The sequence below is a fragment of the Aptenodytes forsteri genome, unplaced genomic scaffold, assembly GCF_000699145.1.
Source record: "Aptenodytes forsteri isolate BGI_AS27 unplaced genomic scaffold, ASM69914v1 Scaffold257, whole genome shotgun sequence".
In the NCBI taxonomy this organism is placed as follows: Eukaryota; Metazoa; Chordata; class Aves; order Sphenisciformes; family Spheniscidae; genus Aptenodytes; species Aptenodytes forsteri.
Genome location: NW_008795194.1, coordinates 6,802,621 through 6,817,045, shown reverse-complemented (window position 1 = coordinate 6,817,045; position 14,425 = coordinate 6,802,621). Strand labels below are relative to the sequence as shown.

At 40.6% G+C, this 14,425-nt stretch overlaps 1 protein-coding gene across 1 annotated transcript; it reads right to left on the bottom strand.

Annotated features, from left to right (window-relative positions):
- Positions 1-8,707: 8,707 nt before the first annotated feature.
- GJD4 (gap junction protein delta 4) lies at positions 8,708-13,171 on the bottom strand. Its single transcript, XM_009278641.1, has 2 exons — positions 13,108-13,171; positions 8,708-9,894 (listed from the first exon to the last, which is right to left on the bottom strand). Exons 1-2 carry the CDS (start codon positions 13,169-13,171, stop codon positions 8,708-8,710), a joined length of 1,251 nt encoding a protein of 416 aa, XP_009276916.1.
- Positions 13,172-14,425: the final 1,254 nt, after the last annotated feature.

Sequence of the window (14,425 nt, the reverse complement as noted above, 5' to 3'; positions counted from 1 at the left end):
CAAGTTGTGCCAGGGGAGGTTTAGATTGGACGTGAGGAAAAATGTCTTTACTGAGAGAGTGGTTAAGCATTGGACCAGGCTGCCCAGGGAAGTGGTGGAGTCCCCATCCCTGGAGGTATTTAAAAGACGTGTAGATGCGGCACTTAGGGACATGGTTTAGTGGACATGGTGGTGTCAGGTTGACGGTTGGACTCAATGATCTTAGAGGTCTTTTCCAACCTTAATGATTCTATGATTCTATGATTCTATCTTATGGCAGAGGGGAAGGCAACGGGCATGCAGCCTGGGCCAGGGACCAGACTTGGATGCCCACCAGATCCACGGGCTGTAAAGCTTCCCATCCTTACTCACACAGGACTGTCAGCCAAGAGGAAGTACCCAGTTTCTGAAAAACACCCACAAGTTCTCCATTCCTCATGGCCACCAGTGGGTGTTTGACAGATGGGACTCTGTCTCCTGGTGTGCACTAGGGTTTAAGGGAACTTGGCATCTGACAGCGAGTCACAATTATTTTTTTTTAAAGAAAAATAGTCAAAGTATTGAAAAGCCTTCCCAGCTGTAGACCTCTTCAGACTAACACCATCATGTGTTTGGACCTAAATAATACATAAATCTACAAAAGAAGGACAAAGGTCTCTCCTCCAAGGCAAGATTAACAGCTGCCTGCCTAAGCACTCGCACAGCTGACACAGACCTAACAGCAAGGCAAACTCGTTCTAGTGGGAAAACCCATAAAAAAGAGCTTTCAAAAACACGCTCGTGTTTGCAGGCCTGTCTCCGGTAAGGTTTTCTGCCAGTAAAGCTTCTTAGCCTATGCTTGAGTATGTAATGACTGTCTAAAGCAGCTTTTGCAAAGGTTTTTCTCTCAGATATAAGCCAGGCCAATTAAGCCAACTTAAGACACCCCAGATCTGCAGAAGGCCTATGGCTGCAAGCAGAGCAGCTTCTCCTCATGGTTTTCTGTGACCCACACTACATTTCATCACCACTACCAACCCTCCTGGTGGCAGTCACTTCAAATTACCAGGTACCGAGGTACAAACGGGAACCACCTTCCCCAAAATAACCACCTGAGCTCTGGTAAACACAAAGGGCACTAAGAGACAGCTCTGGACGGACAGAAAACATTGCCCGTGTAAGAGCTACTGCCATGGCCACACTGAAGCAAGATGCTGAAATTCCTTCTGGAAACAGACTTACCATGGGTTGGGGCACACAGCGGTCTAGGCCAGGGTACAGACGGGCTGTCCTGTGACAAAGCTGGAGGGGGCTGGAAGAGCCGGGAAGTGGATAGGGCCTATATGCATCTGCCATTGCTTGCCTCAAAGACGCTCACCTTGTCCTGGTATGCTAGCGCAATGAGGGGGAAAGGGGTCAAGGCAGGCAAAGTGGGGAAAGACAGCAAGAGGGAATGCTCCGTATGCAGCTAAAGACCATGTTTATCACCACATTTTCCCCATTCCTGGGTCATCTTTCATACCAGGATCCTGCCTCTTCAGTAACTGCATGGCACTGGCTAGCTTCTGCTGGTAGGCTGGAAAGTAAAGGCAGACACAGTCAGCTACAACTAGTACAGCAACACAGCTGGTCTGGTAAACAAGTTCTGCCTCATTTTTGGAAACACACTTTGCCGAAGATCCTGAAAATGGTGGATGTAGTACTTCAGGGTAGGTGGTGGAGGCTGTACCTTGCTGCTTTTTGAGACACGTGCTGGCAGCTGGGGCAGCCCCATGTGGGGTGCAACCGGTGTACTGGAAAACCACAGCCTTCTGCACCATGAGACCCCACCTGGTATTGAGGCAGACAGAATATAAAGAGACTGGCAAAACTGGAAGCAGCTGACACTCACTAGTACTTTCCCTTTACAAACTAATTCCTGCAAACACTTACATGCACATTGCATGGTGGTGTGCCAAATTGCAGGGAAGACTGAACCAAGGGAGCTCAGTCCTCACTGAGATGGTAGGTGAGGTCCTCTATCAGCTGCTGACTGAGGCACCCATACCCTCATGATATTCTTTATATAATCCAATTTCAAGGAAGATCTCGCTCATTCTCCAGTCCAAATAAATTTATCTATGGTTAACTTTGCAGACACAGAGGTGTGCGTGCAATTCTAATACATATCTACTAAAGGGTTGCTCTTGCAAGGTGGCCTTAGCTTTGCAACAGTTTCTCAGTGTAACCCTATAGCATAGGATTCATTTCAACTAATCTACTAATTTCTCATGAATCAACAGAAGTAATCCATGTTTAAGGTGTTCAGTCTGTATTGGCAGGGGCCTACAGGCTTCCTGCAGGGATGCAGTGGACAGCTCTGTAGAGACTGGAAAGTCCTGAAAGTTGTATTTTGGTGCCCCAGCTGAACTGTTCTTATGATGACTGTGCATACAATCCAAAACCAGGGCAAAATTTGTATAGAACTTGGTGTCAGAAGCAGTGTGGGACAGTATTTAAACTGAGCTGGTGCCCAGCTTCTAGTAGGCTGGACCCCAGGTCCCGTGCAACAAAAATATTACCCACTGGTATCAACAAGCATTTCAACAGAAGTGAACAGCCTAAATGTTTTGCTGAAGCCTTTATTTTTAATTTGTAGGATCTTTGGATTATACCAGCAAAACTTCTCAAAAGGTAAAGCGTGCTGAGCCAAATTGTTTCTGGAAGTGAACCTTGTAGGAATATTTTAGGAATCTCATATAAGAATAAAACAAGTGCTTGGATGTTTTAATCAACCCCTTTTTTTGTGTGAGAAGTACTGTCCTGAGGAGGAATGAAATGTCAGCTGCCAAGTTTAAACCACACTGGTACCATTTTAAGGATATTTGCTTTAAAAGTACAGAGAGCTAACTAAATAGGAAATATGAGACTGTTGTTCTAAGGGGTTATCAATATTTCTGTCCAGAAGTCATGAAATATGTCTCTCAGACATAGGTAATTTGGAGAAATTATTTCTTATTTATCTGCACATTTCAGATTCTATTGCTACAGATTCTGAAAATTGAGATGGATTTCTTCTAAATTGAAATAACTCTGTGTTTCACATAACTCCAGGCCAGGAGGTGGATAATTGTTACCACCTCTCTGTCTATCATCTCCATTACAAAAAAAAATCTGTGTTTAGATCATTCCTTAATTTAGGGTAATCTTTTGAATTTCATACGGGTTTGTGCTCTGTGGGATCAGTTCTGAGTGACTGGTGGGAGACAGGAGTGGGGCTGCAATGCAAATTCTGTGGTTTTCTCCAGTCATTTGAAGGTCAGGATCCTTTCCAGACTGTGCACCAAGACATATATGAAAGTCTCTGGTGAACCTGTACAAACAGGTATCTATCAATGCATCACATTTGGTAAACTGTGTTATAGATATTCCATGTTTATGTTTCAGAAAAATGCTTTAGAAAGAGGCTTGCTGAAGCAGAAGAAAGCTTGGATTTGTTAGCCAATGTATTACATGAGTTGTCCATCTGCCTGCCTTTGAACATAGGATAGCACAGAGCTTTAGGAAAAAGCAGGTAACAGAAAGAAGGAGCTAGTTGCACTGTATATGGTCTGTCAGAAGTAAGAAACACTCACACTGACTTCTAGAGAAATGAGCAGAGGGAGTGGGTGTCTAAGTGGGTGTCTAATTTGTCAGGACAAGGAAGGCATCGCTTAACAGGCCTAGTGGGGCTCTAGAAGCATCTTATCCTGGTTTCTCTCAGGAAAAAAAAAAAATTGCCTATCTTCAGTACTAGGAAAAGGCAGAAAGTCACAGAGGAAAATGCAAAAATTAATTCTGCTAGGTCAAAATCTTCTGTTTCTTTCCATTATTATTATTTCTTTGCCAAAAGTAACATGTTCAGTGAAAGAAAATCCCCAAACACACTCCAGTGTGTGGTGCCTAAAACGTCACAAGCAAAATAAATGCTACACACATAGAAAAGCCAGAAGTGAAAGGCCTTACTTCTGATTGCTGACCCCAAATCCTCCATCTTTCTTGAGGGCACCATATATATAAACTTCAGTTTCTAAAGAAAAGCTCAGAATCTGCCATCATCTTTACTCAGTAAATTGTTCATCAGTGAAAGCTTTTCAAAGCTAATCCACTACTCAACCTAAAGTGTTAGCTGCAGAACCTGAATTAGAGACAGCTCTCTATCTCCTGGCATTTCCACGTTGTAAATGGCGCAGGATCAGAAAACAGTCTTTGGGCTTAGCACTGTATGTGTACTCCCATAATTAAATCGTAGTTGTGGAGATGGCCTGGGACACCCTGCCCATCAAACCCAAACAGAAGAAATAAAAAGGGAAAGTGGGAGAAGGCAAAAGCCAGTGAACTAGATTGTGATTGTAATCTAGCTACATGGATGCTGGATAATTTTAATTGTAGAGATACAGTTCATACTTTCTGATCAGATTTCTGCATTGGTGAACTCATTTTCCAGAATCGGCCTTGCTGTGCATCACAGGCCAAGAGTTCATGCTATGACTTTGAACAGAGACCATCTAATTTGCAGAACATTGTAGCAACTCAATTACAATGTAGAAGAGCATTACATTGTAAAATTACTTCTCTATCAGTTGAACAGCAGGCTATTAAAAGTAGTACAAAAGACAGAAGTTAAAGAACAGCCTTTTCAACTACTCTACTTTCCTATTTTTGGAGATGCATTTCTTTATTATCCTAAAATACTACAAGCAGTAATAATTTATCTGTTCTCCATTGTAATAATGACATTAAAATAAAATAATGTGCAATTAATATCCTCTTTAATGATCCCTTCTAGAAAGATAATCACTGCAATAACGATGTATCACATAAGGGCAGATAATTTTAATAACTTGAAAGAATACACTAAGGATGTCTCTACATTGTTAACTTCAGATTTAATACTTATTCTGGTCTGAACTGAGAGATTCATGGAGAACAACTGCCGCTAATGGGAAATTATGCATTCCCTAGGCACCTGTCTACAGCGTATTTCACAAGAGAAGACAGAGTCACAGCTTTCCATTATGCTGATGAGAGTAAATCAAAGTGACCCAACCTAGAGTGTGAGGAAAGAGGAGAAAGTGGTTATAACTGATTGAAACTTGGAGTTTGGCTTCTATTTCAGTATTAAAAAACATATTCCAAAATAAAACAAAACAGAAGAAATTGAAAAATTTTGTTCAGAAAATTTTTTGTTAAAAATCTATCTTATTTAGGGGTAAAAAAAATTGTGTGGGTTTTTTTTTTTCTTTAAATCATGCTGATATTGCAGAAACTCCCAGTGATACTTGATTTTGCTGCATGGAAAACATGGAAATTCCGGGTCTCCAGCAGCCTAGTAGATACTTATTTAGCAAGAGAAGAGTTATGATGCAGTTGAAGATACTAAGAAAACAACATTTTTTTAGGTATTTTATAATTTTCCAATTAAAATTTTATTTCCTGTGTGAAAACTATTTTATCACACATTTCCTGATCAGTTCCAACTCTTATTTCCAGGGAGCTCAATTCCTTTCTGTATAGTCTCATGTTCAGTACCACCCAAGACTGGATGAGTAATATATGTAGCTTATGTATCGTTCCATAAACACACCTCAGGGTGCACGTGGTACCTGTGCTGCAGCTATGGCAGCCTTGTCTGAATGCAAGACAAAGCTTCCTGAGGGCAGGATTAGGAGTATTGTGTTTTCAACACATCTTCAGAAATGCTTTTCTGAAGCAGATGGGTTAAGAACGACACACTGGCAAATATAACAAGCAGGTTTTGTAACTTTTTTCTGAGTATTAAATATGTTCTGGAAGGACTTGCAAAATCAATTCACAAATTTAAAAGACTAAATCTTTGCTTAAAGAGCAGAAAATCTTGTTGCTTCCTTGCTCCACATCTATTACTTCTTTTACTCACTCTTTCTAGGACATCTAGACATCTTCACAGTACCTTAACATTCAGTGGTATTGAATATAAAGAGAAATTAGAGGTGATCCTCTTTGTTCTTTTGAACAGATCTTCTTTCCTGTTTCCTCCTCCCCATTGCAGATACCCCTGCCAACGATCTCTTCTCATTTGCTTGAGCTGTGGAAGCTCAGAATAGTTCAAACACGTTTGCACATCTTCCCTTGGTCTTCCCTTGCTAGTAAATCCGCCCAGTTTGTAAAACCATGTCTTTGTAATTAATAAACATGACTTGGAAATAGTTGTTAGAAGAGAGTCAGAGACATTCCCTTAGGAGCAGGTTGTTGATGCCAGAAGCTTCTATTCACTCCCCAGTGAAAAGCTCATACAAATCCTGCTGTTAGTATGCAGTTTTTATAAACACATTAAGTGCTTATTACACTGACTCTGATTATGAGTCAAAGGGTCCACAAGTCCTAAAAGCAGCCAGGTCTGCAGCTGAGTGACACAAACCAAAGGCCACAATCTCACAACAAGAAACCACAAACAGAATAAGGAAAAAGTTCACTAATTTCATTTTCCATTTCAACACAAACAGGATCTTTCTGATTTGAAATGAGACTCCTTAGTCATTAAAAGATGTCTAGCTAGAGACACAAAAAAGCAAACTGTGTCCAGCCACAACGCATTTATTATTTATCCTACCCTATTTATATCTCACGCTGAGGGATGTACACGATAGACTGAATCCACATTTGTTCCTTGCATTCCTTCCCGCAGCTGAGAAGATGCAATGAATCATAAAAGGTTTCATTGTTGCAATGTTTTGTCCTGGTATATGTGTAATCAGCACAGACCCCGTTAAAGAGGCTTTGGAGGATGAGAAGTTGAAATATTTAATGTTTTTCTGCCTATGATAAGTTTAATAATTAATGCTGCTCCTACCCTGTAAATGACAAATCATACAACAAGCATGCATGATAAAAGAAACAAACACAGTTAATAGAGAGGAAAGCTTTATTTAGAAGGTAGTAATTAACCACCTCTGTAGCATACCTCAGGATCCCAAAGTACTTCGCAGGCAGAAGTAAATTCTGCCTCCCGACCCAAAGAGCAGTTCTGTCCCTCTATTAAGCTACCTAATTTTTGAGGGGATGCAGAAGATGAGGGATAATTAAGTGCTAGTCCTTACCTTGCATGTGTGAGAAATGATACACAGACTGTATGAGCCAAACTGTCTTAAAGATTTCTGCACCCACAGGAGAGAAAAAGAACAATGTGAAAGCTATTGTCCCTTGATGTTCTGCACAGAGGAGTCAGCCATTAAGTCATTACAGAAACTTGTTATATGGCAGAGTAAGAGCAAGACTGGATCTGTGCCTGTTTTCTCCTCTGCATGGGTCTAAATGGAAAGGGAGCTACTCCAGCTCCAAACAGCGTCTACAAATACAAGCTCTTGCCACCCTCTGAATAATCTGTTTTGTAAGGCACTACCACCAGTACATTTCTCTGAGTACATGCTCCTCCACATCCACTCCCATTGATGATCTGCAGGTATATGCAGCCTTCAACCCCCACTGACTTGTAGCTAAAAGAAAATTCAGCTCACGCACTGCTGTGCTTCAGTGCTGGACCACGCTTATGTAAATGCAACAGAATTAACATTGAAGGAAAGCACAAAGCATGACAGTAATAAAATCTTCTGTGATTCACTCAATTTAGACACATTTTCAAATTATTAACATTAGAAGTCTGTCAGACGAAGAGGGTGAGCACTTTGATATAGACATTGCCACTATATCCTTCTTTCAGGGTAGAAACCATTTTCCCTAAGCCCAGGTCTGAGATAATCACATTGTGGGAGAAATAGGTATATCTAGAAAATGACTCATCTTACCTTCAGAGATGCCTAAAACAGGTCAGGTGACTCATTCCCCCTACTGAAATCAAGAGCCTAGTGTGACTATTTCAGATTGAGACACGTAACACCTTGTAGACATGTCAGTAGTACATCTACACTAGAGCACAGTCAGTAGTGCCAGGGCATGGGCACTGGAGCTCAGTCCCCTGCACTGTCAAGCTGCTGGAGCACTCTCTGACACCCTTGTGGCTCACGCCTCCTAGTCATCTCCTGAGCAATTCTCGAGCACAGGACCATTCCCAACAGCTAATCTGGATGCAGCCACCCTGTTTTGGCAGCTATTTGAGTTGAGTAACTCAGACATGGTCAGACTGTGCCAGCTGACCTCAGGGTCAGAGAAAGGTACTGCCATGGCGTTGCTAACTAGGACAGGTATAGCCTTCAATCAGTAAGATCCAGGGGTTTTTTTTTGCACATTAACACTTTGCTACAAAACATGTATTTTTATTTTATTCACTGTCTACTCTTCTTGCTTGAATATCCTCTCTTAGAGTGGGCTTCGAGAATTTAGTATGAGGAGTTAAATTAACCTTCTGACAGTAGACAATGTACAATTGTGTTTAAAAATCACATCTTTCCTAAGCTCAATCTTTTGCAATAAAACTAGGTTAGGGTAAACAAGCGTTCACACATACTCCTGGAAAACCAGGTCAGTCACATCAGTGACAGTCCACAGCTTTTTAAAGTCACCTACACTCAGAAAAACATAAAGATGTTACATTTTCCAAAGAACAGTTCCCTTAATGTAGTATCCTTCAAACTCTTATCCGAGGTTTTTGCTTCCTCTTCAATGCAGGAACACAGCATAGTAGAGTGTCTCTGCAGCATAACCACAGCCGAGGGATCCAGCTGAAACTATCTGAAACCTCCTCAGTGATGCAATGATTTGTCCTGCCAGGGTCATAGGGTAGTGTTCACTGGCTCTATACCCATTCGGACTTTTTTGATCTCAAGCAACTAGTACTGCTATAATTCGATTGTGCATCAGGGTTTTTTAGCTCAGCTGAAGGGTAGTATCCTAAAAGCTTGCTCTGAACTACAGAGGAAGAAACTCCAAGGTGAGACTTGATCTGAGGTCTCAAAGTCAGGGCAGTATCTTTAATGAAGTCTTGCTGAAGCCTGGTTCTCACTTGCCTGCATGTAGTCCCTTGGTGGCCACCAGCATACAAGGGTTCTTCAGTGCTATCTTGCTTAACAGCAAGATCTCCTGATATACAGGGCTTATTGCTGTTGCTGTTAAGGTTAGTGCTGGCCGTTTGCTGAGAGACCACTTCAGGATGAAGAACAGCCTCTTCTTCCTCTTCAGAGAGAAGTGAGCAGGAGCCATCACTGGTCTGGCTGCTTTTTGATACCGGATAGTCTTGATTTTGAGGTGGAGAAGAGCTACCATGCTGTACTGGGGGAAGATTTAAAATGCAGTCATTCTCTACGTGGAGGTTTGCCAGCGGTTTGTTCTTTTGATTTCTTGCTGTCATTCTCCGGAGAGCACAGACAAGATCAGCAAAGCTAAGCAGAAAGGATAGACTGCTGACCCCCCAGATGAAAATCATCATGATGGATTTCTCAGTGGGCCGGGAGATGTAACAATCAACTGTGCTTGTACAAGGCGAATGGTAGCAGGAAAAGCGCTCAGGAACAAAAAATCCAAAAAGAAAATACTGCACAGCTGCAAAGGCAGCCTCAAGTAGTGTCCTAAAAAAAAGATGAACAGTATATGCCCCAGAAAAATTAAGGACACTTAGGTTATCTGCACCACAATCTAATCTATTGACAACAGCACTTCTACAGAGCTCCTTCAGGTCTTTGGGGCTTAATAAAGCTTTATTCCCTTCGCACCCATGCACCACACAGTGCATTCTTACAAGGTACATAGCTACCTTGTGCAAAACATAAATGCTGAATGCAGCATAAGGTAGCAGGATAGACACAGTCTGAATAAGCCAGAATCTAAAGTGAGATACGGGAGAGAACAAGTCATAGCAAACATTGGAGCATCCTGGTTGCAGGGTGTTGCAGACGAAGCGCTCCTGCTCGTCTTGGTAGAGCGGATAGCCTGCTAACACTACCACTGCCATTCGCAGCAGAATTACTAACATTAGCCAGATCTTTCCTAGAAGAGAAGAAAAGGAAAGAAAAAGAGTCAGAGCACTGAGAAGGAAAGGAAGGCAGGTAATGTAGTGATGCTCTCTCTATACACAAGACATTTGAAGAAATAGCCTCTGTAATCAGTCTCCTCTCTTAAGAGCTCCTCTTTGGCTTTGTTTTGTCTGGGACTGAAACTCGTGTGAAAATATGTTAGCTGACACATTCCATAACCTTCATCTAGACTCGACAGTGTAAGTTTCTGACGTAAAATAAGCCATGCCAACTGAAACCTCAGCCTAACAAAAATACTCTGAACATGTCCAAATCTGATAAGAGGAGTTCACAATTGAGTGAGTAATCCCATTTCACTTACAGTTCTTCCTCGCTGTTGGTTTCATACCTCTGCACCTGAATTTTGTCCTGTTTGAATAATATAGATCATCTAACACAGTACGAAACTCTTCTAGATACAAAAGATTGTTCCATGACATAGTATTTGTTCTTGGTCTTGGCTGTGAAATTGTATGTAAAGTTTACTATAGCCAACAAAATCTCTCTGTTGTGTTTAGACGGGTATTTACTAGCAAGCTAGTTAACAGGCGCTATTAGCAAACTTATGCAAAATGTTCTGCAAATGTACATTTGTGTGCGTACATGTGTACCCTGGTCGTTTCTCTCTGCTGCTTCTTTGGTCGCCCCATCTTGATCATGTCTTCCAACCTTCGTTCACCTTGGCGCGCAGCTTCTCCTTCCATTCAGACCAAAAGTTCCCTTCTTTCTTGATACCAACACCAAGTGGAGCCTTACGAGCTTGGCATTTTCATACATCGCTTACTTCATCTTTCCCTGAATTTTTTCATATAATTGCTTTAGGTAGGTCTTGGTCTCATCCACTTTGGTGGGAAAGATCAGGCCTTATCCTTATTCAATTACACCAACAGCAGTGAACGATCAGGCATTGCTACCCTACGTATCATATCTTTTAGATGAGACTGTATTGTTCATGATAGTTTCTTGGAGGACTTTTGGATGGGGTAGGTTTTTATTAAAAGTTTTTTGTAAAGTTACACATACTGCAGTATTACTGACAGCTTTATTTATTAAAAATAAAAAAAAGAAAAATAAAAAAAGAAAAAAAGAAATCCTTTTCCTGGGCAGGATAGGAAGGCCTAAAAATATACTACTATATTGTCAAAAATTAAAAATATATCCTGTACAACCACATGGAAAAATTCAACATCTGAAGTTAAGTTTAGCACTTGAATTTCTCAAGTTTCCTTTTGAGTCCTGTTACTAGTTCCCTATATGGTTTTGGAAAAGTAATTTAATTTAATAATCCCCTGCTTTAATTTCACATATTTTTAAAACATGCCAAGAAAAGAGAAAAAAAACCACTTAGGAACAAAAAGCAAAAACACAAAATGGCAAAGAGTGATAAGATTGATTCTGTGCTTTAAGAAATGGTTAAGAAACCAGTTGTAACCACAGACAGACAAACAGCAAGACTGTCACAAAACAGCAGTGACTGAAGACGAGCATGTTATATGGAATTAATGGTTGAGAAATGCACTGAAAACCTCAAGTCATTAATAGTGACCGCACATCTCACACGCACACAAGTTTTTAAAGGCAGTCTGTGAAATAGCACCAACACACATTCTAAAGGCTTTTTAAAAATCCAGATCCCAAAGAATTTTTTCTATAAAATATATGATTATTTACAGGTATTGTCTTCAACAACATTCCTTTCTATTTCCCATAAAGCTGTTTCCCTGTAGTTGGTGTGAATTTTAAATATTTAAATATTTCTGCAACACTGTATGATACCTATTATTGTACTGAACATGCAGTTCGAATGCCCCATATAAAGCATATAAACCATTTGTGGCTAGTAAGCTGATTATGGGCTAGAACAGTAAAACTGCACTCTGAAGAGGGAAAAACTTCAGCTGGAAAAAGGTTAAGGATATATAAGCTATATGAGAGATCATCAGAGCAACCTGCTGCTCCTGGCAAAATAATATATTATCTAACCATAAATAAACTGAGGCCTTTCCATTTTATCTTTAATCACCTGAACTTTAGTGGTGGGTTTGCTGTGTTTTCAGTTTCTTGCATTTTGGTGACAGGCTGTACTGTTACTCTCTTTTCAACGTAGTGTGGGTCAATAGAAAACACCAGCTGTACAGAATCAGTCATCTTTAGCAAGCGATGTTTCATACTTAGGTAGCATTTTTTCCCTGTGAGGACCTCAAAGTGTTTGAAGCACATTAGTTAATTAAGCTCAAAATACTACATGCTATTTCACTATCAATTTTTAATTAGAACACGTACAATAGGGACTGCTGCTTGAGAAAAATCAATGGCTCCTTAGGAAGTAGTTTAGTATGACATACATTTTAGAGATAACCCCTCCACACATCACCTTCCCTAATGACTCAATCTTGATTAAACATACTAGAACAAGCCCCTTCACCGCCCCCCCTGCGGCTTGGTTGGATACTCCTTGCAATGCACAACACAAACTACAGCAACTGTCCACGGCTGGAGGCGAAAGGTCTTTGAAAGGCCCTTGAAAGTTTTTCTCCGGCTCACACTTTGCTCAAAGTAGCCCATGAAAAAGGAACAGTGTCTTATTTAAATACAAAGGGAAAAAAAAAAAAAGCAGCTCTCAGGTGACTGCTAGCTGAGGAAAACACAACTGCATTTTGTTTTGGTTTTTTTTTTTGTGCATGTGAACTTCGTTCGTTTATAAAAATAAAGAATGAAAAGCAATGCTAATTAACCACAACGGTAATAAATGACAAACTTCTTCCTTGAAAAGAGAGGGATTTTTTTTCCCTGCTTTAAACTTTTTAATTCATCACTAAAGCTATTGCATACATTCACTTTATGTGGTAAAAATAAAGCATTACTTCTGTGAGTTTTCACCATGATCCCTACAACAGCCATTAGAGCTGACTGGAAGGTCAGGCACCAAGAAGCGCCAAATTTGAAAACCTTGCCAGAATATTTTACATAAAGTTCAGAAAATAATCTATCAGAGAGGGAGTAGGAATCTGTTTAACAAGAAAATAAATACATTAACCACTCATATCATGTATCTAAATAACAACTTTTTATTGTAAGGATCACAGAGGCATGGCTAGAAATTAAAGTTGATTATTAGTAGGACACTTGGGTGGCTTCAGGATACGGAGCAGCAAAAGAAAGAAGAGAGCTGTTTTAAAGCACTTACCTACAATAGTCACGTTATAGTTGAGTGTGACAATCAAAAATCCCAGCGAGTCCCAGCGCTCCATGTTTGAACAGGCTCACAACACTTCCAGCTCCTGATGTCCTAACAATTCTGGCATTTCAAAAGGAGAGTAGACCTAGCCAGGGAAGGAAGGGGGGAAAAGAGAAAAAAAAAAAAAAAGAAAAAAAAAAAAAGGAATTTTTGCTAAGGGTCAAGGATGGAAATGAGAAACCCGGCCACAACAACGTATTGATAAAAGATTATTTTGTTGATTTGAACAGGACCGTTAGTTTTGGAGGTTGGAACAAATCTTCTTAAGGTTTTAACAGTTTGTCTTGTGAAAGCTCTAGCTTCTCAGATCCAATTGCTCCTACCTCTTGTGTGGATCCTCTGTCCAGACAACTGCGAGTAGACAAACAACAACAGGAGTGATCTCTGCCATTATAGACTATTCTTACCCTCCCGGGGCATACCAGCCTCCTGGCATTGCTGAGATATTTCAGTGGTGAAAGACAGGGAGAGGGGAGAGAGGGAAGAAAAGCATAGACCAGGAAATAACAGAGACCTCTCTGTCTCCCCATGAGAATTGCAGATGGATAATAGAAAGAAAGGGGATAGAAAAGGATGAGCATCCCTATGTTTGAAAGGCACTTCCAGTTTAGTTCACTGGAAGCTGTCCCATTGCAGTTTCCCAAAGCAATTTTATTTCTAAAACACAGCCTCCCTGACAGGACATCATGGCCTTGTCAATCACAGCCACACCAAATTTTCTCCTGTGTGCTGAGCCAGGCAGCGGGGCCAAGCCTCCCTGCGGGCATGATGAAAAACAGGGGAAGCATTTAAAAAAATAAAATAAAATAAAATAAAATAAAATAAAATAAAATAAAATAAAATAAAATAAAATAAAATAAAATAAAATAAAATAAAATAAAATAAAATAATGGAGGCTGGTTTTCAAGATGCCACAAATCAGTTGCTTACTTTTAATTTATATCAGTTCTTTCTTCCTAAACTGCTTGGTACTCCGGACATCACTCAAAAGGTCCTAGGGCTGATTGCCCAGCAACCTGAAAGCCCAGCAAGCCTCTGCAGCAATGATGGAGTGAGCTGTCTCCTTGGAGCAGGACGCCCTTGACTGCTAGGTGCAATTGCACAGCATGCCCTTGACATTGTGTGGCTGTGCTGTACCCAAGGAAAAAAGCATGGATGGAAATAAAACTCAGTTTTTCTTTCCTCACCCCCACCATAACCAATTCTCTTGGGGAAAATAATCTATTACCATTTTCCACACGTTGTTCGACTGCTTGTGGGATGTTAT

What these genes read in the sequence shown, in the direction of transcription:
- GJD4 (XM_009278641.1), bottom strand. Translation starts at nt 13,171, where the DNA reads ATGGAGCGCTGGGACTCGCTGGGATTTTTGATTGTCACACTCAACTAT. An exon ending in CTATAACGTGACTATTGTAG is followed by an intron (nt 9,895 to 13,107) that starts GTAAGTGCTTTA and finishes CTTCTCTTCTAG; the next exon opens with GAAAGATCTGGCTAATGTTA.